At 30.1% G+C, this 26715-nt stretch overlaps 1 protein-coding gene across 3 annotated transcripts; it reads right to left on the bottom strand.

Moving 5' to 3' along the window:
* Window positions 1-17389: 17389 nt before the first annotated feature.
* On the bottom strand, window positions 17390-23360 carry LOC137811231 (homeobox-leucine zipper protein HDG5). 3 transcript variants are annotated; one of them, XM_068612888.2, is made up of 12 exons: window positions 23158-23360; window positions 22688-22938; window positions 22434-22597; window positions 22170-22287; window positions 21338-21529; window positions 20578-21051; window positions 19933-20034; window positions 19634-19846; window positions 19347-19515; window positions 18794-19062; window positions 18572-18667; window positions 17390-18321 (listed from the first exon to the last, which is right to left on the bottom strand). In XM_068612888.2, exons 2-12 carry the CDS (start codon window positions 22823-22825, stop codon window positions 17878-17880), a joined length of 2379 nt encoding a protein of 792 aa, XP_068468989.2. In that variant the 5' UTR covers window positions 22826-22938; window positions 23158-23360; the 3' UTR covers window positions 17390-17877. The 3 variants fall into 3 exon arrangements, with proteins under 3 accessions (XP_068468989.2, XP_068468988.2, XP_068468987.2); XM_068612887.2 differs by having other exon boundaries at window positions 22434-22594; window positions 23158-23317; XM_068612886.2 differs by having other exon boundaries at window positions 22688-22932; window positions 23158-23266.
* Window positions 23361-26715: the final 3355 nt, after the last annotated feature.

Here is a 26715-nt window from a genome sequence, read left to right as displayed (position 1 = left end):
TATTAAACCTAATTTTTATATTGGAATATAGTTGGTAGCGGTAGGTTTCCAGTGGAAGAAATTTTCAGTGACGTGTGTACATCAAATAATGTTTTAAGTTTGGTTCTAGAACATTGTTTTTAAACACCAACGATCACTAATTCGAATTTTAGTCAAACAACATTACTGTAAAATAATACATTTATTTTAAAACTTTTAAACATAAATATGAAAAAATATATTCAACGGCTAAACTGAATTCAATCAATAATAAAAAACTAATAATAGTTAATATTTATATAAAGTAAAAAAATTAAAAATATAAGACATTATTTCATTAAAAAAAACATCATAGTGTAATGAATATCAGCATCTTGTTAAAAATAAATTAATAGGAATACTCAAGCATTTAGATTGGTAGTTACATCATATGTTCATATATCTAGGACGTGATCGATTTAGTGCCCTATTCTATTTTTGCTACATATAAAACCCTTCAAGTTAACCATAATCATGATATTAGTTTCTGGTTTAGTGTATATAAGAGAAAAATTCAAATAAGTCACATTAAATTCTAAGTTAAAATATAGTTTGCACCAATTTTATTTTATTTTTGGAAATGGTTAGTTTCTTTAACATTTTTTTCAAGTAAAATAGTTTTTTTTTAAAATAATGAGTGTTTTATCACCCTCCTTTAACCATTATAGGTGGAAAAATAATTCTTTCATATTTTTAACACAATTATATTGCAGAAACTCAAACTTTTTTTTAAGTTTAAATAACTCTAGGTAATTATAGTAATAGTTTGGGTTATATATCTAACACATTCTTAATTATATTAGATTAATAAACTTTCTTTTATGGATAAATATTAATGTCAAACACCTAATTTTGATTATCAATGGGATAGTTCAACCACTCATTATTAGAATGAATACCTTATCATCCTTTGCACAAAGATTATTTATTCAATTTTATTATCTTACAATAAGGTCAAAAGGACCTTGCTATATAGAAAGAAAAAAAAAACAAGTTAGTCCACTCAACTTGCAAAAACAAGTTAGTGAAGTTAGGCACTAGTATATAGTACTTGATCTTTGTTTTTATCTCATATTTGTTAAATACTCATTTGTCATTATTTTGTGATATAAAGATGAAAAATATTTTTTTTAGCGAAAACAGCCCGTAGATAACTTGCAATATTTTATTTTTAAATTTCTAATTATTATTTAATTTTTTTTATCATTTTTAATTATTATTTATCAATATTACTTATATATGTGTTTAGGATTATTATTGTATATGTTATTATAATTATTATTAATATCAGACATAAACTGTTGGGACTCAAATTCAAGCCCCTTAAATATTCAAAGAAGTTTCAATCATTATACTAGTCAAACTTTGTTGTTATATTATGATTATTATTATGCTTATTAGTAGGATTATCAATATTAATATAATTAATAATATAAAAAATTATTTAATATTATCAAATATTACACATATTATTAAATATTATTAATATTATAAATAATATTAATATTATTAATTTATAATGTTAATAATATATCCACTGGTTATAATTATTATTTATGAATATTAGTTATGAATTTTATAATTATTTATATTATAATTATATTTTTAATATTACATATATAATTATCATGATGAATATTATCTATATTATTAATAAAAAATTATACTAATAATAATAATTTTTAATTTATTTTGGATATATATTCGTGGATAAATTTGTGGATAATGTAAAAAAATTTTACGGATAGAGATTTGTGGGTAATAATCTGTAGGTAAAATTGAATTTACCTAGGATAGAGTTATGTGGGTAATAATTTGTAGGTAAAGCTCAATTTACCTATGGATTCAGTTTCGTATGTAATACTGAATTTACCTACGGATTCAAATTAGTGAATAATATTTGTAAATAATGCTGAATTTATCTACGAATTCATGTATGTGGGTAAAAATTTGTCGATAATTCTGAGTTTTTCAATAGTGTTGGGCTTTCGACGGTTGGATCTTTTAGATTATACTTTGGTATATGTGTTTGGACTCGTTCTTATCATTCGGCTGCTTGGTCAAGTTCCACTATTGACTTCTAGGTCCAAGGTTGCTCTTAGGTGGGTGTGTACCTACAAGGTGCTCCGATGATAAAGTTAGATTCATCTTATTAAAAAAAATTGAATGTTAAAAAAAAAACAAATTTGGACGTACTAAATAAAAGTAAAGATACCGAGTTAAAATATAAAAACAGACATTGAAAAAAAAAATCCTAATAATCTAATGACACAAAAACTCACTACTAGGCAGATTAGGAAATTATTAACAGTCTAAATTAGTTTATTTATCGATAGTTGTGTTATTGTGAGTGAAATAAATTTCTGAGTGAATAGTATAGAAAATAATAAAGGCACAGAGAATCTTGGCATTAAAAAATGAAGAAAGAAGGGGAAAAAGTAAGTGTTTTGGAGGGGTGTGTGGTCTGAAAAGAGGCTATGAAACTCCCACTTGTGCAGAAAACAACGAGGCATAATTCTTGGAATAGAGATCTGAAGGTTTTATAGAAAGAAGTGACACGTGCCCTGTTCTTAGATTGGAGAACAAAAACACCGTACGGGAAACACGCAGGTTTCCTCTGTAAGAAAGTTCTGCATGTGGTTAATCAATAACAAGTAGATGGTTCACAAATGCTGTGTTAATTTGGTTAAGTCATTTTTGTTTTCTTACATAACCCAACCATTCCCAAAAAATGAGAACATAATATGAGTTAAAACTTTCTTCTTTCTTCACTACATATGTGTAGCCTTAGTCCATGAATGAAAAGGCAGGTAGTAGGATAGTGTTCCAAAAAGCAAAGCTTCTAAACCAGCAACAAAGATGGTTCTGCTGGTTAAAATAGAGGCACCATTATTGATGTCTCTGTGTATAGTACATATAGGATATACAATGATGAGGATAATATAAATATTTGATTTGGATGAGAAAAATATTTCATCAAGTGCCCTTATTTGTACACCTATGAAGGGTTCTTATTATAATGCCCATATGGCCACTTTTGTTGTTTGAACAACATGAAGAAAAGTAAGACATAGAAAGCAATAATATAAAAAAAAGAGGCAAAGGGAAAGATTAATATCCATAGATAATGAATTTATATGATGAATTTGAACTTGTAGTTTGGTCAAGAAATTTATAGAGAAAGAACTGAGAAATAGCCAAAGGAATGATAAATTTGGACATTTTTGTTTCCCTTTGAGAAGGGGAAAACTCTGATGTAGGGTAATTTTCAAAAGTCAACTATTTGATGTATGTAGCCAAGTATCATAAATTAATCAAAATCTTCAGAAGAATATTCTGTGATAAAGATAATGAGCATGTAATGACGTTATTTTTATTGCCAAAGAACCCTCATGTGCTAGTCCATTCTAGATGCAATGACTTCTAAAAAAAACTTGTCAATTCACAAGATTCACCCTAGAAATTCATTTTAACATTTTTTTTAAAATTAAAAAATGGCATTATTTAATAATGACCTTTTTAAGAGATGATGAAAACAGGGAATTGATTCTATGAATTCCCAGAACACATTATTTGTTCTTATGTATCATTTTATATCTACACATGAGAGTCTGTGTCTTTTTTTTTTTATTCTTATAAATATAATTAAATTTATTGTTGATAGCCTTAAGAAAATTCGTATATATAAGGCGTGTTTAAAATATTTATGAAAATTAAATTCTTTTAATTATTAATTGTATAATTTATATTTTATAACAATGATTGGATTTTGTAAGTGTTATTTTGTCAACACCTTTTTACCTTATATTATATAGATCAACAAATTTTTTAATTTCTATTACCTATAAAATCTACTAATAAAGATTATTTTTTTTATTATATATTATAATAACAAATAAAAGTTAAAATATTTTATAACCATTATGTTATATAAGAAAATAATTTTATAATTTTTTGTTACAATTAATATAACGGAATAGTTATATTATAACTAATATAATAGAGAGCATAATAGTCGTGTTATGAGTAGGTTTTAGGATTTATAACTTACAATGTTATAAACGAAGGTGTGATACAATTGACAAAATAGTTACAACAATTGACAAACATAGTAGAGCAGTACAAGATGACTGATGAATAGTTATAACTAATAAAATAATCAAAACTAAATAACTAAAATGTTTATATAAAATCAAGCTTATCATCTAATAATATATATTTATATTTAAAATTAGTTATATAATTTATATTTTATAACAATATATAATAGGATCAGATTTTGTAAGTCTTATTTTGTCAACACGTTTTTTACTCTTTTTTTTAATCTTTTTATATTACATAGATATTTTTTTTAATTTCTATTGCCTATAAAATCTACTAAAGATTAAAATTATTTTTATCATATAATTATAATAACAAATAAAAGTTAAAATATTTATAACTATTTATATTACGTAAAAAAATATTTTTATGATTTTTCGTACATAACTGAACATTTTACGTTACGACTACCGATAATTATGTTATAACTGACAATGCAAAAAATTACATTATAACTAACAGAATATCAAAATATAACATACATAGTAAATGCGTTGCGTTGTAATTGAGAGTGTAGAGCATAACAGTCACAACGTAATATAATAATTACGTTACCAAATAATAGAACAGTTATAAATGATGGAATAGTACAATTCCAACAATTGACCAAGCAAACCCAAACATAATATAAGACTTACAACTGACATAACAAATGAGAACAGTCAAGCAATTAGAACTGAAAAACTAAAATATGTATATAAGATAAAACTTTCATCCAATAATATATATTTATATTTAAAATGAAACTTTTATCTAAATAAAATAGTATAGAAAATGTGAAAACACTATAATACCTTTGTTTTTTTAGTTATATACACTATGAATTAGTTTTTGTTTAATTAGATTAGTTGAAAAATAATTAATATTGAGATGGAAAAAAAAGTACATAAGAATAAATGTGTATGAAACGGAAAAAGGGGAAAAATAATCACAAGTTTTTAATACAGAAAATAACTTGTTTTTTCATATTTGTTTTAAAAATTTAAGCTATTATGTCAAGCAAACAAATTATTTACAAACAATGCTTTTTTATTTCTCAATTTCAGATGAAACTACTGGAATTTGAGTGTGGAAGATCATGTGACGTAATATATTATGCCATTAATAAATAGAAAAAGTATTAAAAATTGAAAAGTAATATTTTTTTGAAGTCAACATTAAATTCTATAAAACATGTAAACACTAAAAACATGTGCATGATATTTAAGTGCCAGGTTTTGAAATTGATTGGAAGCAGAATTTGACTACTTCTAAGGATTCACAAATAGGAAAACAGACTGAGACAAAATCCAAAACCGCAGACACGTAGAAAGCTAGCATACCCACCTCTGACTTAAAAGTACCAATTTAGTTTACTCATTCCCACCTTGGATGAAAACTATGGGTTTAAAAAAAACTTTGTGCATTAAGTTGGAAAAGACTCATTGGGCACAACCTTTTCAGCCACCATTTTGTGCACACTTGACCAAATCTTTGAATTTTCACTTCACACCAACTTTTCTATGCCCCTTCATTAATCCACGTTTCCAAAGCTTGTGTCTCTCACCATACACCATAGGGGTATTACCCTTATGACCATCTCTTGCTAACTTTTTAAATTTTGATTGATAAGGGGAAAACCCACAAAGAATATGTGTAAATCGAATTGAAGTAGGAAAATGGTCACACATTTTGAAAGGGGAATTTACTAGGGAAGGTGTGTTTTTTATGGCTATGGAGGTGGGATTTGTTTTATGGTAAATGAAAGCACCACGTATTTGGGGTAGCTAAAAAGAAAAGAAAAAGTTGAGGCAAACAAACTTTTGAACTTTAACATAAATTTGTGGGTTCACAAGGTAACCAAGTTTTGTGTCCACATTTGGTTGAGAATAGCCTATGATTCACAGCCACATATGCAATAAAAGGAAAAAAAAGAAAAAGAGGTGCTCCTTTGTCTGCGCAATCACTGTTCACAAAGCACTTTTACTTAACCCCACTTGTTTTATTCCCTCGAATCAATAATGTATGTTCTCCAATGTTCATAGTGACCACTTCAATGGCCCAGTATCTATCTATCTATCTATGGTTTTGGTTGTGTGGGTTTTTTTTCCCACCAAATCTCCTTCTCTAAAGCTTAATTTGATTTTTTATATGCATAGGGTTCAATGTGTGGAATAAAGTAAAATCAGATTAAGTTGATCAAACAGGTTCACTTAGATCTACCTAATTTTTTTGCCTAAATTTTGAGTTCCTATTTCCTACCTAAATGCACCATGCAATTCAAGGAATCCCCTGGGGTCTGTGTTGTGGTTCACATTAATATTCTAGCGGTGTGGTAGATTTTTTGATGTGATGTTGAATCATCCCTCCTCTTCCACTCTTCAGGCATTTTCTTGATTCCTCTACACATTACCAATACGCTTTTTCTTATTGTTCACTCACCAATTCACTTTTTCTTATTTTCAGTACTTTTTTTTTCTTTAATATTGTAATTAAAACAAAATGTAACACCTGAATACTTAGACATTCAGATATAGTTCTAGATTTTAGTATATGATCATTAAACAATCTACTTATATATTGGAGAATGGTGATGTGACACATTCGTTCATATTCATGTGTTGAAGATTTTACCTAACTTAAAACTATTTTTTTATATAGATTTTTTATTATTAATTAAATTATGACTAAACTTTACTTTTTTTAACCGAAAATTTAATACATCTTACCTATTAAACTGGTTTAGATCGATCAAAATCACATTTTTTTTAATATGTAATTTGTGTTTTTTTTCAAAATTTTAAAATCTTTTATTTCAAAATTTTATAATATATAATGGATTATAAATTGATTTTACGAGGTTGGATTAAGTTTAAAGTTCATTTATCAATTTAAAGTCTACTGTGTTTTTCTATCGGTAAGAAATGATAAATAAATATGAACCACTTTCAGGGATGATCCAACTCTTATATACAACATTACCTCCTAACAACTGTGGAGGACATACCCATCTACACCTAACCAAAGAAAACAAAACTCAAAACTTTTAAATCTGATACATACAAGCCAAATGATGAAGACGTCATTCAGAATAAGAAAAAACAGTTGAAGGTACCTTCAGAATAAGAAAAAACGGTTGAAGGTACCTTGTAGACAATTCACGACCAAAACTTTAGTTGAATAAGTATAAACACTTTCAAAACATTCACCATCTCTTTTAAAATTATCTTATTCTTTAGTCTCTTATAATGAGAGTTTATCATTATGTAGAAATTTGAGAAAGTATGAAAAACTTGTTTTTCTGCCATGAAGATTAAAAAAAAATAAACATAGAAACAGTGGTTGTTTACGAATTGGGTAAAACATTGTAGATGCAAAAAAAAATTGGGGCTTCACGTGCGTAATCACTTAAATTCTAAAATAATTGATCCTTGAGGATTAGAATATTCGTTACCTACTACTAGGAGCTTAATTTAATTCATCAGTATTCACTTTCCAGCACAAAATAGAACAAATAAAATTCTTAGTCTCTTCTACCTTTCAAAGCGATACTATTCCCCTAATAAATTTTGAGTTTACACTGGAATACGTGGCCTGAACTAGTAGATAATATAAAATAAAATAAAATTTGAATATGAATATGAAAAGGTAGAAAGTGTGGAAATTAACCAAGGTTTGGTGGAGTATGAAAGGAAATTTCCTTACAAGTTAGCAAAGATATTTAAAAGAGAAATATGGTTTAAGAAATGGAGAGACAAGTATTTTTATATTGGCTCAATCATTTGGCCACTTGTCCCTTTATTATGTTTTGTGTGTGACACCAACTATGCTTTTAAGAATGAATGTTTTGGAGCTTGTTTATGAGATTGGTTCAAAGTAAAATGGGAAAACGCTTACATGCTTGAAACCTTGACCAAGTTGATGGTGTTGTGTGTTGATGTTAGGCAAAGACCACGACTTGGACCTCAATCATCTTTATTTTATTTTTCTTTGAATAGGTCAAAATCAAAACGACAACTTCTCAAAATCTGCTCTTAGTTATGAGTGTCTTGGTTGGCTATTCCCTAAACGACAGATACTCATTTCATTCAACGAATCTTATGCTTTTCATGTCATTGTTAGAGGTTTAGCTTCAATTGTCTCCTCCATCTTTCTTCTTGCTTTAACAAGTAGTGTTGCATAGTGCATGGCATGCTTAAGCATGCACAACACATATAGAATCTTGGTCAAATTTCAAGTTATGCCTTTTGCTCTCTTCTTTCTTTCCCCTTTAAAGCTAAAAGATTTCACTTGCCTCAAACTTCTAGGTCATTTTATTAAGTTTAAATTTCTACACCATTACCATTTCATTTGTCTACAACTAGAAGGGCCTAAAAAACTATTACTACAATTTGGAGGAGAGTGTACTAATTAACATCAATTAGAAGGAAAAATTTGTCAACTAGAGATTATTTCAAACCCCAGATGAATTTTATCATATACAATGTTTTGTCTGCTTTTAAAACCTTAATCATTAAAGAAGAGATATTTGGGTATTTTTGAAATGGTAAATTACTTGTTACTAATGAGGGTGTAATTTGAACAAAAACAGAAGTCAACAAGAACAAGAGGGAAAAAAGGTATAAAATGTTGAGTGGCTTGGCCGTTTAGACTCTTGGTCGTAAAGCATGCTTGGAAATTGGTTTGATGGGCACCGACAATGATTATAGCATTAGCCTTTTAGGCTATAATCAATGGTCGGAGGAAGACGTAGGAAGAATAAAATTGATTGCAAAAAAAGAGGAAAACAGAACCAAAGAGAAAAAGGAAACTAAATAATTAAAAAAAAAAGATATAGAAAGAAAAAGTAGCAGCTGGGTGGGAGAGTGGGCCTCAATCTTTTTTGCAGAATAAGGTTTGATTGGTTTTAAGATCTAATGGGCTGGGCCGAAACATAAATGATGGGCTGATTATGTTTGCAAAAATACTAAAATACCTTTAATGAATTTTGTAAAAATACGAAAATGTCCTTAATGAAATTGAAATTAGGTTAAGGGATAAATTTGCACCTAATTACAGCACCCCTTCGTTTTTGCGCAGCAGCCACCACGGTCACGACCACCTTCGTGCTCGTGCAGCAACTGCAACCACCCCTTTGTTTTCGCACTGAACGCAGTGGGCAACGTCGTCTTGCCATTCTTCCGTTCACATTTTTCCTATGAGGCAGTTATATCCATTGAGAATGCTGAAAAAAAAAATATCACTTAGCTTCCGATATAGAAATCCATAAGTCAAAAAATATACTTTCGCATGCCCACATCTAAAACACAGTTAACTATTTCGGATATGTACATCCAAAATTCTAAACCCAATTTTGGATATGTACATCCGGAATACAAAATCCAATTCTGGATAATGATATTCGTAATGCATTTCTCTATTACGGACATAGGTGTCCGGGAGCTTCAACTGCAAATGTTAATTGCTTACGGATGTTTATATCCAAAGTGTTTAACAAAGACAAGGGCATAATGAGATTTTAAAAAGTTCATCGGGTGAAAAAAAAAACAATTGATTGGGTGCAAGAAATAATTGCCTGAATGATGGTCCAAGTTCCCTAGTCATATACTTTGTTGTCATTTCTTTTTGTATTTCCATATTTTCATGAGGCACTCATATGAATGATTAAAAGATCAAACTATGTTCTTGTCATTCTTGCCACCATCCCTTCTTATCGGTGTCCCTTGTCGTTACACTACCCTTATTTATATGATTGTGACATCGATTGACTTAAGAAAGAAAATGTTTCACGGTGTGCAAATCATAAGACAATTCTAGTAATTTAGAAGTTTTAAATAAATAAATTAATTAAATTGTATAATTTGAAACTCATTTTTTTTTAGTCTAAAAAAAAGCCTTTTGGATTTTATAATTCAAAAGTGACTTTTGAGTTGTGCATTAAAATGCTTTTAAATTGTGTAATTTGAAAGCATCTTTTACTTCTACATTGTATAATATGAAAATTATTTTTTTAATAAACAAACTTCTAAATTGTATATTTTGGAAGTATTTTTTACTTTCGAATGAATGGTGCAATATGAAAAATTTTATTTCATACAAAGTTTTTTTTTATGGATTTTATATTCGAAGTTAATTTTTCATTAACGCCAAAAAAAAGTAAGAATTTTCATATTTATAAAGTAATGAAGGAAATTATGGATTTTTTTTTTATAATTATGAAATCTTCCTTCGCCAGCCTGTTTGGTAGCACCCACAGTAATTACTTTTTACTCTGGTCATCCAGCAATTAAATGGAGGCAATAAATTTTTCTTATAAAAGTTAATATTGTCACACATGTTGGATGTCTTATTTATATGATTGAAGATTTGGAGTGATGAACTAATTTTAATGCGAAAACAAGACAACTTAGAACTGAGTAAAATTAGAAGAGAGAGAGAATGGTAGATTTATTGTATGTTCGGTGAGCATTAAAATCACAGAGAATATGCTATTTTCAAATTACAGTATTTTCGGAGAACAAAAAAAAAAGTAATTATTGGAGTAAAGTTTACAAAGGGGTGAAGTGTAATGGATGCATTTAAGTATTGGCATGTGAAAGTGCAAATAGTAATTGCCGTCACAAAAAGCACGTGGCCCTGTAAAGTATCCAGTTTTAAGCCCAATTGTTAAGTATAAGCTAGACAATTTGGGTAATTTCATACATTTCGTCCTGCACCCCCATATTTTTAAAATATCCAAATTATCCTTTGATGTTTTTCATTGTTTTTTTAACTTCACAACGTTGAATCAGAGACTTTTTGGATTATAGAGTTGAGAAATTAAAATGTATTATTTTTTATATTCTGGCTTTTTAACTTGGAATACAAAATTCATAACCTGAGTAGAATCTAAAATGGATAATTTCAATATTTTAAAATCATGGCGTGAAGAAGAAAATCAAGGGGTGGAGAAAGAAATCCCTAAAGATCTTATGCTCAGACCCAATGGGTTAGCTCATTGTCAGTCTAAAAAAGGCTTCTTCTTCCTGCACCCCACAATTTTAAATATTCCAAAATTAATATTGACCTATAATTTGAAAAGGGGCACCATGCTGGACTTCCTTTGTCACTATTCATCTTCATCATTGAATATCAACCCCTGGTGGAGGGTTTTGTAGTTGCTCGAGGCAAGGTGGAGGAGTACACTATATTGTCGAAGTGTTGTTTGGGTTGTAAAGGTAAAAGTTAAGTTTTTCTAGGAGCATGGTGGTTATGGAAATTTTGGGGTTACCGAATATCGGAATCCGATAATGTATTACGGATTCATGAATCCGAAATTAATTAAATTGTGTTTTTGGAAGCAAATTTTGTATAAATTGTTGATTTTCGAATTGTTGAATCTGGAAGCCTAATTCTATTATGGATTGGTGAATCCAAAATGTTTTTTTTTAATTATGAATTTCTGAATCCGAAATGCATACTTATATTATGGATTGGTGAATTCAAAATGTTGTTTTTTTTAATGATGGGTTTCTGAATGTGGAATGTATATTTTAAATTATGGATTGGTAGATCCGAAAGTTTACCGGAAGTGTCAATCTGAAATTCTTTCAAATTCCACCGTCCAGAATGTAAAAAAATAAGTACAATTTAAGTTCATTTTGAGGTTTTTAAAAAATAATAGGGACAATATGGTCTTTGCATAATATTGTGTGGGTGCAGGAAGAAATGTAGGGGTGCAGGAAAAAACTGCCTCTAACAAATGGGTGAGGAATGAATCTCTTAGCCCATTTAAGTTGAAGACACGAAGTTTATACATCTATGCTTTTTGGATATATTTCTTCCTCAACCTCCATATATTTTGTTATCTCCATAAATACGAAGGTTTCTATTTTACTATTTTTAAATTGTCAAAATTTATTTTCCACCTCCAAATTACATAATGTGAAAATTAGTTTTTCTTAAAAAAAGCTTTCAAAATTGTGAAACCTAAGTTGTACAATTTAAAAGTTAAAATAACTTTTAATTTGTGTAATTAAAAAAATAAAAATGACTTCTCAATTATATAATCTTTAAGTTCTTGTAGATAATATAATTCATAAGATACTTTTCATTTCGTGATTACCAAATTTAGGAAGAATAAAATAGAAATTTGCATATTTATAAAAGTGTAGGACGAAAATATGAAAGTAAAAGAAGAAATTGTTTTTTTTTTCTCTTCATTTTGTAAGCACGCCAACTTTTTTTTTTACATGTTTGTTATTATGAAAGCTATCCTTTTATATATATAAAAACAAATAAAAATCTTATTTTTGTATCACCTTCATTATTCTTTAAACATTTTGTTTTTCACTATTTATCTTCATTATTCTCTAAGCTTTGATTTTATACCTCCATCTTCAGTATTCATTAAGCATTTTGCATGTATTTTACCTTATCTTTTCTTCTCGATGTAAAAGATATATAATTTTGTCAAAATTTTATTAATTATAATTTTTTTATCAAACTCGATAATAATACTCACGTTTTCTATCAATGTATCAAACCAATACACAATATCGAGTTGTAAAATATTGACTTTTGTGTTTATTAATGTTTTTAAAATTGGACTAGGAACGAGTGAAAAGATGAAGAAGAGATCGTCTAGACACCGCAGAACGTCCAGCAGAAAAAGACGAAGATTGCGTCTGAGAGAAAGAAAGCAAAGTTTGCAAGAAAGAAAACGAAAGAAAGATACAAGACGAAGCACGGAAAGATGTTCATATATCGTACAGACGGTAAAAACAAGGGCAGCGTCTGATGATATATAAATAGTAGTGAAAATAGAAAAAAATATGGGCCAATACAAAAAAGGCCCTAAAATGAAAACAAAAAATAGCTAAGCCCAAAAATAAACAAATAAATTTAGACAAGTTCTTCCTACACCCAATCTTTTTGAATCTACACCCTAAATAGTTTTAAATTTCCAAAAATACCTTTTATTATAGAAATGAAAATCCAAAAAAAAAAAATCAAAATCTCACTTTGAATAAAAAAATCCTTAATACAAAAAAATTCGTTCCAAAAACATATTCTAAAAAAAAAAGTCCAAAATGTATTTTTATATGTAACTCATTTTCGTCTTTCATATTAGTCATATGGTGCAGGAAGTAATTGGCATAAATTTATCAGCAAAAGAATTACAACGAAAAGAAATTCTAAAGATTTCAGTGGAATTGAAGGGAATAATAACATTTACAAAAGAATGAAAACATATTTTTTTTTTCATAAGGGGAGGAAAGAGAAGAGTAATTATAGGTCTTTTTCATATTTAATATCTTTAGTATGACCCAAAGAATTTGTTAAAGTCTAGTTCCAACCTAACCTCAAAATATTATTATGTTTAGGGTTTAGGTAAAAAAGATTATTAGGTCAAATGGTCCCCAACTCTTCGAGCGTCACACAATTATGAGGTTAAACACTTCAATTTCCAATGCAATGAAAACATATATTTTCATTAATCAACTGCTACTTAAAACCAGGGTGTTAAACACAACACAACTTTTATAAAAAAAAGTTTTAATTACCTTTTTCGTCCATATATTTATAGCCAATAGTCAATTTGGTACAGTGGTTTTTAAAAAATTCAATTTGGTCCCTAAGTTTTTTAAAATGTATTCAAAATGGTCCTTTCTGTTAAATATCACTAAACGACGTTAAGTGGTGCTTATGTGGCAGACACGTGTAAGTTACGTGGATTGTGCTTACATTACTTTGGTGAATACTGAATTATGGTTTAGGTTATTCAAATTGGGGATTTCGAATTTCTGATTTAGGGTTTCTGATACAAGGATTGCTCCCCTGGTTGGATTCCGTGGTACGCTTCCCTGCTTCGATTCCATTCGGAGGTGTGCTTCCCTCATTCGATTCTGTGGTGCGATCGTGATTTACGATGGTTACAGCTACATGATGGCTAGAACTCGATCGTTGTTGTTGCACTTCCATTCGGTTACAACTACATGATGATACAAATGCAGATCTATATGCAGACATTTCCACCACAAACGAAACTACACCCACGAACGAATCACAAACCACAAGACTGCACCTCCGAATTCACTTGCACCACATAATCGAATGAGGGGAGCACACCTCCGAATGGAATCGAAGCAGGAAAGCGCACCACAGAATCCAACCAGGGGAGCAATCCTCGTATTAGAAACCCTAAATTAGAAATTCGAAATCCCCAATTTGAATAACCTAAACCCTAATTCAGTATTCACTAAAGTAATGTAAGCACCATCCACGTAACTTACACGTGTCTGCCACATAAGCACCACTTAACGTCGTTTGTTTGGTGATATTTAACAGAAATGACCATTTTGAATACATTTTAAAAAACTTAGGGACCAAATTGAATTTTTTAAAAACCACTGTACCAAATTGACTATTGGCTATAAATATAGGGACGAAAAAGGTAATTAAACCTAAATAAAATTAAATGAATTTTCAAACCTGTGTACTAATCCATTTACTCCTTTTCAAGAGTCCATTAATCTACAGAGAAAAATAGTTACTAATTATTTTGTATTTTTAAAATTAATTATAGATTAATTATTTATGGAAAACCATATTTATCTTCCTTGAGGTTGTGCTAGATGACAAACACATCTCTTATTTCAAATAGGGCTTCTTCTTCTTGTACCCCCATGTTTTTCTTCCTGCAGCCCCACAATTTTAAATATCCCAAGATTAACCTTGACCTCTAATTTGAAAAGGAGCATCATGTTGGGCTTCCTTTGTTACTGATCATCTTCATCATTGAATATCAATCACTGGTGGAGGGTTTTTGTACTTGTTTGAGGCAAGATGGAGGAGTACGCTATGTTGTCGAAGTGTTGTTTGGGTTGTAGAAGAAATAGTAAAGATTTTTTTTAGGAGCATGGTGGTTATGGAGATTTTGGGGTTACCGGATATTGGGATCCGGTAATGTATTTTGGATTCATGAATCCGGAATTGATTAAATTGTGTTTTCTGAATGAGAGGATGTTCTGGAAGCAAATTTTGCATAAATTGTTGATTTTCGAAATGCTAAATCTGGAAGTCTAATTTTGTTACGGATTGGTGAATCCAGAGTGTTTTTTTTTTAATTATGGATTTTTGAATCCGAAATGCATATTTATGATACGGATTGGTGAATCCAAAAATTTATTAGAAGTGTCAATTCAAAAATTTTCTGGATTCCATAATCCGGAATGTAAGAAAATAAGTACAGTTTAAGTGCATTTTGGAGTTTTTAAAAAATAATTGGGACAATATGGTCTTTGCATAATACTGTGGGGGTGCAGGAAGAAACTGCCTTCAAATAGCCATTCACATTTTTTTTATTTAAAAATAACATATTAAATGAAACTTACATTTCAAAAAAATCATTAAAAAAATAATTACTTGTTATAATGACTAAATTAAAGATATTTTAAAAATTAAAAAAAAAATTGATTTTTAAATTAATTTCTATTAACGATAAATGGTTTATAAATTGGTATCTAATTAAGTAAAGTTTTTTGCTACTAAATTTAGAATTTAAATAATTGGTAGTTAAAACTTTGGTAGTTAATTAGATACCAATTTAGAAACTATTTATCAATAATAGAAACTAATTTAAAAACTAACACTACAAAAAAATCATGAAATAGAGATAAAAAATAATTAGTTGCTATAATGATTAAATTAAAGATCATTTTAGGGACTAAATAAATTTTTGGTTTCTAAATTAATTTCTATTATTGTTAAATAGTTTCTAAATTGGTATCTAATTAGTAACCAAGGTTTTTGCTACCAAATTTAGAAACTAAATAATTGGTAGTTAGAACCTTGGTAGCTAATTAGATACCAATTTAGAATTTATTTGACAATAATAGAAACTAATTTAGAAACCATTTTTTTTAGTTTTTAAAATGATTTCTAATTTAGTTACTATTACAACTAATTATTTTGGTCTCTAAAATTTGGTTTCTATTTGATCATTTTCTTGAAGTATAATAATTATTTTAGTATCTAAAATGTCTCTAATTTAGTCATTATAATAACTAATTATTTTTTGTTTCTAAAATTAGTTTTTATTTAATGATTTTTTTTGTAGTGTTAAATAAAAAAATACTTGAAAATTAATTTTTAAAATATAAATATTAAATAAATTTTATAGGTAAAAAATTGAATGATTTAGTTATAAGAAAATTGTACTCCTACTTCCTAGTATCTTCTTAGATGAAATTCACATATCATGAGAATGATCCAATTCGCAGAGAATTTATATTCAATCTTCACCGCATACGAAAATTCATAAAGTTAACATTAATTTTTTTTTGGCAAAGAATTAAATAAATTTAACATTAATTTATACAGTTAACATTAATTACATTATCATAAGCAAGATTAGTTTTTAACTTAATAGATGAGAGAAACCCAGGACTCAAAAAACGACATTATACTCTAATTAAGAAAATCACCTCACTTATGTTATTAATAAAGTAATACTTATACTCTTTTTATTTACATTTATATTTGTATTAAAACCGCATTTTAACATAATAATAGCTAAATAAATTTAATCATACATTTTATAGTTGTTTATCAGTTTTATATTAAAATAATGTTTTCTAAAAAATATATTTTTATTACACATGTTTTACAATTTACTAAAAATATATTTTTTAGGATATTTTAATATATAATAATTAAATTATTCAAGTTTTATGTTAATAACAATTTTTTTAATTTAATTTTTTAAAACTTTAAATTAAATTTTATAATTTTTAAATCAAAGAAGTAAAGTGAAGGACTTATTAAAATATACGAGGGATGAATGTGAAGATGTGAATGTTTATTTAAAAGTTAGAAAATGTGAATATCATTTTATATATTATCTTTAAAAATGGGATAAAGCTATTGAGATTTTCATGATGGATAACATTAACAAGTTTTTAAAGAATTTTTTCCTGATTGATGCCTATGTCCATTTGCTTGAAAACAGTGCGTTAGTTGGGAAGGTTTTAGTTCTTATAATAAGATTTGTCCTTTAGCCACCAAGGGTTTTTGACCTATTCAAAACGGTGGATACAGGGTGCTTACAGTGTGATTAAAATCTGCAAGTGATGATGATAACAATATCAATATGCGGATGAGGTTGTTTAAGTTAGACATATGCAAGAAAATGAATAACTAAAGGGATTATTAGAACAATGAAGGTTAGAAAGGATAATTACATATGCATATATAAATTAATAAGAGGTGTGAAGGTAGCGAGAATAAGGTTTTCATAGGAAACAGAAGATGAAAACGAGAGAAAACATAAAGAAGTGAATTAAGTGAAGTTGAATGATGATAAGCATAAAAATAAACACAATAGAGGCTGACATAGAAACAAGAGTCAATTCCCGAACCACAGCACCCTTACTGAATGGTGAGGCCATGGCCTCACTCCAGAGCCCAAGGTACTATCTGGTGCGCTCTTGACTCCCTCAGTCCCTCTACCCTCACACACATAAATTCATGCGATTCCACATTGTTTCTCAATTCTTACACACATCCATTACTCACACCTTACATTTCTAACACGCTTCCCTACCTAATTAATAATCCCCACTCAAATCCATTTTTATTTTAAACTACTCTTACCCTCGTTATTGCTTCCCCCATCATGTCTAGACAAATAACCTCATTCTTCTCCTCTTGGTAGTTCCTCTGGCCACAACTACAAGCTCATAAATCCAAAAGGGTAAACAAAACTCGGGTAAAGGAACCATTTTGGGACTTTTCATTTCACTGCTTGGGAGGAGCACTGGCGGTGGGTTCAGTGCAAAGGAAATTGGTGCCATTCTCGTTGCCATTAGAAAGAGCAGCTTCAATTTGGTGCAAGGTGTTGCAGAGGTGGTTGTTGATGGCCGTGACACTTGAGAGATTGAGCTTTGCAGAAGGGATTGTGCTGGCGAGAACTTGCAGCCCCATGGTTAGGAGGCAACCCGAGTTGAGAGATGGAGGCTCTGAGGAGTTAGCATTGATGGGTGTGTCAACGTTGGGTGATGATAGCATTGGCACTATCGTGAAGCCTTGGGGGAGAAGGGCAATGCAAGAAGGGTCCTCACCACTCATGGCTAGCTGGATGGAATCCACATCAATGGTGGTGTATACTACCAAGCTTCCAGACTGGTCGGTGCAACTCTCTTGCAGCATTAGCTCTACGTTCTGGGATGAGTTGCTTGCTACCTGCATATATGTAACAATAACCTACGAATTAGAATAGAAAACCTTTAACATTGTATTATAACTAGATTATTTCACATCAAATCAAAATGTCCACAGCAGTCATCCTCTCCATTGTCTAACAGGAAACAAACAACATATCAGGAAAAGGCATTTTTCTGTCAGTTGTTATTTCTCTGAGAAAATACGTATGTGTAATTTTTTTAAAGTATTTCTGGTATAATGATCTAATCACTTATTAAAATTATCTTACATTTATGCGAAGAAGTGAAATGCAGTTTCCTGGATGTGAGCCATTTGCAATATGAGCCACTTCATTCAATGAGTTCCCGTTTGAAAGAGCATCCATCTGCCAAAAATAAAATAAAATCGGGTATTCATTACTTAACCGTTAAAATGCAATGGATTAAGAGTTGAATTTGAATTGCAATCGATGAGTAGAATATTGGGTGGGGAGAAGAGGGGTTTGCACTACCTGAGATCTGTGGCGTTCGTCCCTGAGGAGATCAAAGACCTTGGTATGAGAATAGGGCAACCAAGTGGTTGAAACAGCACTCAGAATTACACCATTAGGTTGGCCAGGCTCGGTGACTTTCCTAGTTGTGATTCTGACTGTGTCTTCAGGGGAATCTGATATGGCTGTCCACGATTGACCACCAGAGGTACTCATGTTAAGGCCAAACGTTTTTATCATTCTTTGGGCCAGTTTCATCAAGTTCTTTCGCGCTTCTGGCGAAGGTATCACTGCAATTGTAGTACAACATATATGTGTCACAAGTTACTATCATAGATATATAGTTGTTGAGAAATTATTAATGGACACATTGTAGTAATCTATATCTAAATAGATAGAAGAGACAGAAATATAGAAGCTATAGGTGTTTCATGAATGACTTATATTTGTTTGTGTGCTTTCCCTAGCCAAGTTTTAGGTGTTTCATATCCACAGTCTCCTTGCTAATTATTGAATTAAAAATAACTTGTTGAAATTAGTGCAATTAAGATTAGAGAGATAAGATTTTGAGAACCTCCAAGATCTGATATGTTTCTGGCCATGAGGCTCGCGACCCTCTCGCACTGTCTCTGCAAAACCCCTAACCAACGCTGTGCTCCGAATGCCATTCCACTGTACACATAGTTGCTGAATATCTGATGCACAGGTTTCTCTTCTACTTTTGCGTGCTCAACCCATGTTACCTACATATATAAATACACATAATCGAAGCATAACGATGAAATTAGGCATATGCATACACACCAGAAAATGCTGGCAATGAAATATATAATTAGAAGCACCAATGGGTTTAGGACTTACCCTTGAATACCCATTTGGCATATCTTGAATGACGCAACCAGAGGATCTCCTGCAGTATCTGGGATATGAAGGGTGAAAATTTTGGTGAAAGCTGTCAACAGGAAAATCAACAATGGCCCAGGTTCCCTCCTCAGCATTTTGTTGACAATAACGAAGAAAATGAGTCTCACGAGTGGACACCAAAGGAGAAAGAACTTGAAATTCTGCGGACATCTAGAAAAATACAAGCAATATATCAATAACCTAGCTAAATTATATAACGTAGCATTTCAATATTTACAAGCAACGTGACACTATACCAGCTGAAGAGTCCCGCTTGCATGACCAGAAGCACCAGAAGATATGATTTGGACAGTTTTTGCTCGAGACACGATTGTAGGAAACAATTCCATCCATTTTTGCTAAAATGTAAAAGGACAGAAGTCATCAGAAAACAAATCCAATTAGAAGGGGCAAAGGAAAAGAAAAGAAAGAGCTTTCATTATATAGTTAAGGTTTAAATTGACAAAACTTAAATTTCACCTTTTGTTGTTACTAAAAGTGTACAGACATTAAGGTAAATGATATTTTACAAATGAAAAGGTGTATTTGTATAAATTTTTGTACAAGAAAGAAACAGATAGAGAAGTGAAAATAGTGTGGATAAAATATAATTGATCTGTAAAGAGTGATGGAGAAAAAATAATGCTATTAAAAATGGAGCAAAACATTGTACAAATGAAGTGAAAGTTTCTAAAAATAATAAGATGAAGGATGATATATTTACAAAGAAAAAGAAAAACAACTTTATTCTGAAATGAAATGGAACAATTTTAAAATTGTATTGGTGAAATTATAATAAATTAGTATATTTCAATTTACAGTTTTCAGAATAACATTTTCCGATGAAAGAAAAGGATTTACTCAGAATGAAAAAGGGTGCTAAAAACTCAGCAATCACTTACACCATCAAGGAAAGCATCAACAAGAGTGACGCTATTCATTATAACCACAGAAGTGTCACGGCTAGCTTCAGTCCTCAGTTCACTTCGGTGTTTGAGATTCTGAGGCCAAGGAAATATCCTTGCGTGCTCTTCAAAATTTAACACTTCCCTTTCACCCTCACTGCTTCGGATCCAAAGTGGCTCGTTTGTCTGACACATCTTCACAAGTTCCGCCATGGAAGAAGCCGCGAGCTCCAAGGCCAGAGATTTTTCTTCCTCCATTAAGACTCCTCCACCCTCAGAAAATGGTGAAGCTTCGGGAGGCAGCATTGGCACAGGAATCATTTCTGTGCAAGGAGCAACAGAATCCGAAAAGTGCCTAGGATACATGTTCATATCCAAATCCAATGAAGGGGCCATGAGAGTAGGACCTGCTGCCATTGTTTGCAATGAACGCCCAGTATACCTTGAAGTCAGGCAACACACACGTTCTAACTGCAAAATCAACATTCACATTAATTCTAAATGTAAAGTTGAAGTTTACATAACTTAATTTCTATATATGCATTATTAATTAATCAAAAATAGTATAACTATCTATAAAACTGAAACGTTAATTTGTTGTTTTGTGGACTGTTTTTTCAACTTCTGTACTAACCATCAACTCCATTTCCAAATTTTAAGACAGTTTTGTACAGCACAACGAAATTTTGATCAAATATTTGTTGAATGTGATTCTGAGAGAGAGAAGTTTTAATTGAAATAATGGTAATAAATATACCTCTTCTCTTAAGCGGGCATTTTCAATGCGAACTTGGTGTTCATCCAAACCCAGATCAGCACCCATTATGCATTGGCCACCACAATTGGGACACATAACGTTGCGCAGTGCAGCTTGTAACCGATAGTTCTCGCTCTTTAGAGTCTCATTCTCGGCTCTAAGTATGATATTATCTGCCCGATCTTGTTGTGCCTATGTCCCAGAATTGATAAAGTCAAACATGATTTAATGGCTAAAGCAAACCAACCAAAGACTCTTCCGTATGTTTTGTAGTCTTACAACATGTATAGTAATGAGGGTATAATCTTCATGCATATAATTCGCTAAATCCTTCAACATAAATGCTTTTAAAATTTATGGCGGAGAAAGAGAAGACCGAAGACCCTTCATCATCCATTCAAACCCTAAAACCGTAATGATAATAGCAATAAATATGAGTACCGTTTGAGACCACTTGGGACAGGTAGGGTTTAATGCGTACATTAATGGAATACAGACTGTATGATGGACTTACCAAGAACCACAAGTAAATGAGAGTTTCCCCTCTTCCTTATTTTTTTTTCTTTTATTTATTCACATATATATGATGGGTTTTTTTAATCTATTTTCCTGTTCCACTGTTGATGTAGCTGTTTTATTAGGGCATAGGAAAGTTTTAATGCAAGGGAAGGAAACGCGGTTCATTGGGAAACGTGCTAGCAGTATACGTTAGAGTTAATGGGTGGAATTAAGAGCATGTATACAGTTTAGGGTTTGGTTTTATTATAAGATAGTAAAAGTGAACGTTTTAATGGAAGCTGAGAAAAAGCATGGTAATTAAGTTTCAGCGTACCTTCATCTGGGTTCGACGGTTCTGGAACCAGAACTTGACCTGGCGCGGTTTCAGGCCCAATTCATGGCTCAGTTTCAGCCTCTGCTTATCATCTGGGTGAGGACATTCCTTGAACAAACTGCCAAAGTTACATTTTACACATGCAGCAAACAATGAACAACAAGTTAAAGCCTTGAATTTCCGTTTCATAGCAAGAAAACAAAAAGACAGAGAAGAATAAGGGAAAGAGAAAGAGAGATCTAGAATCATATAGCATATTCTCACGCTTCCATTTCTTGGATCTGGCGAGCAGTGTGCCTGTGATAACGCTTCTTCTTTGTGGGTTGTTCACTCTCTTGTTCATTCCCTGACTTGTCTTCAACCTGTTCACTTCCTGACCCACTCTCCATCTCTTCCTTCCCTCGCAGCATCCCATCTTCTTCTTTCTGCTTCAGAAACAAAAGGGGAAATCAAAGGCAAGAAGAAAGAGATTGAACAGAAACATGCAAAAGAAAAATAGTTGATGAGTTAATAATTACCATGGAAGGAAAAGGTTGGAAAGGCATGGTGGGGATGAAGTTGAAGTTAGAGTTCTGGATCGAGGAGGAGAAGAGAGTGTCGGAGTTCACTACTACGTTCCCTCCCATACTTGACATAACTTGGCAATCACCATACATTCTTCTTGCTTTGGAGAACCAACTTCACCTGTGTGTTGTACTGTTTTTTAAGGTGCTAAGAGAGAGATAAGCTAACCAAACCAAACCTTACTTCAGTTGAGCCAAACCTGTCTCTAACACCCCACAACAAAAGTTTCCCATATCAGAATCCAAACAATAAAAAGCTTTAAACCATCAAAACATTCTCATTCAACCCCAAAAACACAAGAGTGTGAAATATTCCAGACTAGACTACCAACCGACCAACCCAGCCCGGAATCTTAAAAAGATTTTTTAGCATGTCACATGATATGAAAAAAAAAAGAAAAAAAAAAAGTTGAGTTACAACATACCAGAAGGAGTTTTGTTGAATGATCTTAGTTGAGTTGAGAGTTGAGTTGTGTAACACACGCACACAAAACACACAAAAGGGGACCCTCTCTTTTCTCTTGATCCCTCCTTATCCTACTCTCTTTCTGTTCCTCTCTCACATAATATAATGCTCACATTGATACTACTGTGTTGTAATAAATCGGTTAATTCAATAATTTACTGTGAATGGTAAGTGCAGGTCCACAGAAACCGATCACTGCCACTTACTCCGTCGGCTGTTACATGCCACGTGCTGCTCTCTTAATGGCCATCCAAACGTTTCCCACACCCTTCTCCAAAGTCAAACCTTTTTTCCTTTCAACTTCTCCCCACGCGCTTCTGCCTCCTCACAATCCACCACACCTACACGCGCCTTCTCGGGGGAGATATCTTCCGTGGATGTGATAAGAACAAAAACCTCAACCCTGTTTATTACCATTATTTTTAAATGCTACTACTAATAATCACTTATGATTAATCAGTATTCCATTTTTTAACGCTTTATTGGAAATAGTTCTCACAGAAAATAACGTTGTAAAAATATATCTTTATTTTTTAACCTCTTAGGATAAGTTTATATAATATCAATTACAGTTTATAATAACATCTTTTTTTCTTAATATTAATATATAGGAGATAATCATGATTAGAAATTGAAACTACATAGTCTCTTTAATTATTTATGATCTTAGTGTGTGAATTTGTGAAGTTGAAAGAGAAAGAAAAGAGAAGGGGTGGATTGACATTGGAGATTTGCATGATGGAAAGGTGAGTTATTCATTGAGGTTTGACACTGAAAGCAGTGAGATCCAAGGGTGTCCCTTTCAGGAGGGGACCACACCATGGATGAAAAGCCCCTATGGAATTAAATTTGGTGGAGGAACTGGACAGGGATTTTAATTGCATTGGAAACTTAATTATGATCATTCTGCAACAGATTTAAATTTTGCATCATGAGGGGAGCCCAAGTTCCTGGCTTATGGTTGGGTCAAATATGTCAACTTATGTTGCTTTCAAACCATTTCTTATGCCTTGCAAATTCTCTAACCTTTCTTATTTCTTGGTTAAGGTTTGGTTTCTGGTAATGTTTCTTCATCTGGAATCATTCTGGAAAGAGGGTGCTGAGGCTGTGTGTATCACATTTTGGCAATTCTATTTTATTAAGGACGTGTGACAAGAACACGCATTGCGTTTTGGGTAGGTAAAAAGATGCGACAAAAACTCAAACTTCTCATGGAAAATAAAACGTACTTCATTCAAAGTCAATGTGTAACTTCCACACACTTAATTCAAGGAGAGTTACTAAATGGAGTAAATTTATTGTCAATTATCTCAAATTAAAACCAACTATGCACCTCTAATCAAAATATATTCATTTCTTCTATCACCCTTTGTGTTAATCCTAATACTCATTGACTATCAGTTTTGGATAATTTTGACCAATGATAAAAAAAAATAACTAGTTTTGATAAATATTATCAAATTATTACGGTTTATTTTTTTTTATTATTAAGAAATAGATTTAAGTATAGTTTTGATAAATATTATCAAATTATTACGGTTTATTTTTTTTTATTATTAAGAAATAGATTTAAGTATAATTTAATTTTATAAAATTATGAATTAGTATTATTTTTAATTGAGGTAAAATCTCTGACTCATTATTAGTGTCGTAATTATTGATAATTTGTATATGAGATTAAATATTTATAACTAATCTAATATCGATCCGATAATAATAGATGTATGAGATAATCTTTCATTAGAATACATTTTAGATAATTATTTTAATGTTATATTAAAAATATTATAATAAAAAGGTGAACTTTACAAAAACTTAATTATAAAATGAGATTTTCAAACCATATGAATTTTGATTTTGATAATATAAGAATTCATTTTTATCTCAGCGGTAGGAAACATTTCAACCTTATTCTCTCGGTATACGTGCACATGTTTATCTTATACTTTGTAACCTTAGATAATAAATAAAAGATGTAATGATAAAACAATTATATATTAATGTGGGAGACTTAAACTTATTTCTCATCCTATTATATGTATTTTGTCTTTCATCAAACAATGTTTCATTTTTTAAAACTATGTTGCTAAATCATGTTAACTTTAATACGGTTATGTTAGATGTTAGGAATTTTATGTACCCCTTTCCCTTACAAAAAAAAGTTAGTAATTTAAAATTACATTATCTATTAATTTATTTTGAACATGTTTTCAATTAAATACTCATTTTTTCTACAATAATTAAAAACCTCAACTTAAATTTTTTTCTAGAGGCTTCATTGGTTTTACACATAAATTCAAATTTAAAAAATGAAAAATTTGCTTGAAGGCTCTATATAAGGCAAACTTTCACAATATTTTTTTTTAAGGTAGAAGTTAAAGTAGTGATTCCAAAGACAAATTTATATCATTAAAATATAGCAAAGATTGCAATGTATAATTGGGTAAATTTCAGTTGTAAAAGAAGAAAAATTAACTAGAAGTGGTTACCACCTCATAAAACATCAAATTTACCAAAAAAGGAGAGAAGATATAATGTTTGTATCAAATTTTAATGTTCTTTCAAACTACAAAAATAAATTTTATTCTTTTTACTCGTTTTATTTTTCTTATGTGTAATCAGATTAAGTAGAATATCACATTATTAAGATGATTAAGAAAGGTTTTAGAAAATTGAAAATGAGAGGGTTGACAAAATTAATTTGATTCTATATTTATTAACAACATTGTAATCATCATGGTTAATGTTTTTTACAGTAAAAAGATAATTGTATATACTATTATTTAATACATATTATTGAATTGTAACAATAGCAAATTTTAATATGCTTTCAAACTACAAATATAAATACTTATTCTGCTAAGTATATGAAGAAAAAGAACAAAAAGAAGAGAAACAAAAGAATGTTTAGAAGTTGAACATGAATGGAAACAAGACTACTATGTTTCGATATTTTTCAATTTAATAATTATATATAATGATTGTTTGTTTATATAATGTATGATTTTAATTATTGAATCAATATTATTAATTATATTTATTTGTTTTATTTTAACAATGATTGTTACTCTCTCTCTATATATATAATTTATTATAATAAGTAACGACAATAATAATAAAATAATTATATATAAAAAAATTTCATCATGTTAAAAGTAACGAATTATAAGAATTTTCATTAAAAAAAAGCAATATAAAATAATCAAATGTTACAACAAAATAAAATTTGATTAATAAATATTTTTTTTTTTCTTTTAAAATATAAATTTCAAATATTAAAATTTGAATTTTTAAGAGATAACAATGATAATAATAAAAAAATAAAGTTGAGTCACTTAAATAATAATTATATATTAATTTTTTGCATCAATAATACTTAATGCACAATTTATACGTTAAGTAATTTATTACTGAAAGATATTAATTAATAATTACTATAATATATTAATAATAATTATTCGGATAGATTTAAAGTGTATTTTTATTTCCAATTTTCAGAAATATACAAATAATAAAT

This window comes from Phaseolus vulgaris, chromosome 2 (genome assembly GCF_051622355.1).
Source record: "Phaseolus vulgaris cultivar YP4 chromosome 2, ASM5162235v1, whole genome shotgun sequence".
Classification (NCBI taxonomy): domain Eukaryota; kingdom Viridiplantae; phylum Streptophyta; class Magnoliopsida; order Fabales; family Fabaceae; genus Phaseolus; species Phaseolus vulgaris.
Note: the sequence above shows the minus strand (reverse complement) of the source record. Positions and strands in the feature narration are given on the sequence as shown.

What these genes read in the sequence shown, in the direction of transcription:
- LOC137811231 (XM_068612888.2), bottom strand. Translation starts at nt 22,825, where the DNA reads ATGTATGGTGATTGCCAAGTTATGTCAAGTATGGGAGGGAACGTAGTA. An exon ending in ATGCCCGCTTAAGAGAAGAG is followed by an intron (nt 21,052 to 21,337) that starts GTATATTTATTA and finishes TTGATTTTGCAG; the next exon opens with TTAGAACGTGTGTGTTGCCT. An exon ending in TTTCACTTCTTCGCATAAAT is followed by an intron (nt 18,322 to 18,571) that starts GTAAGATAATTT and finishes ACATATATGCAG; the next exon opens with GTAGCAAGCAACTCATCCCA.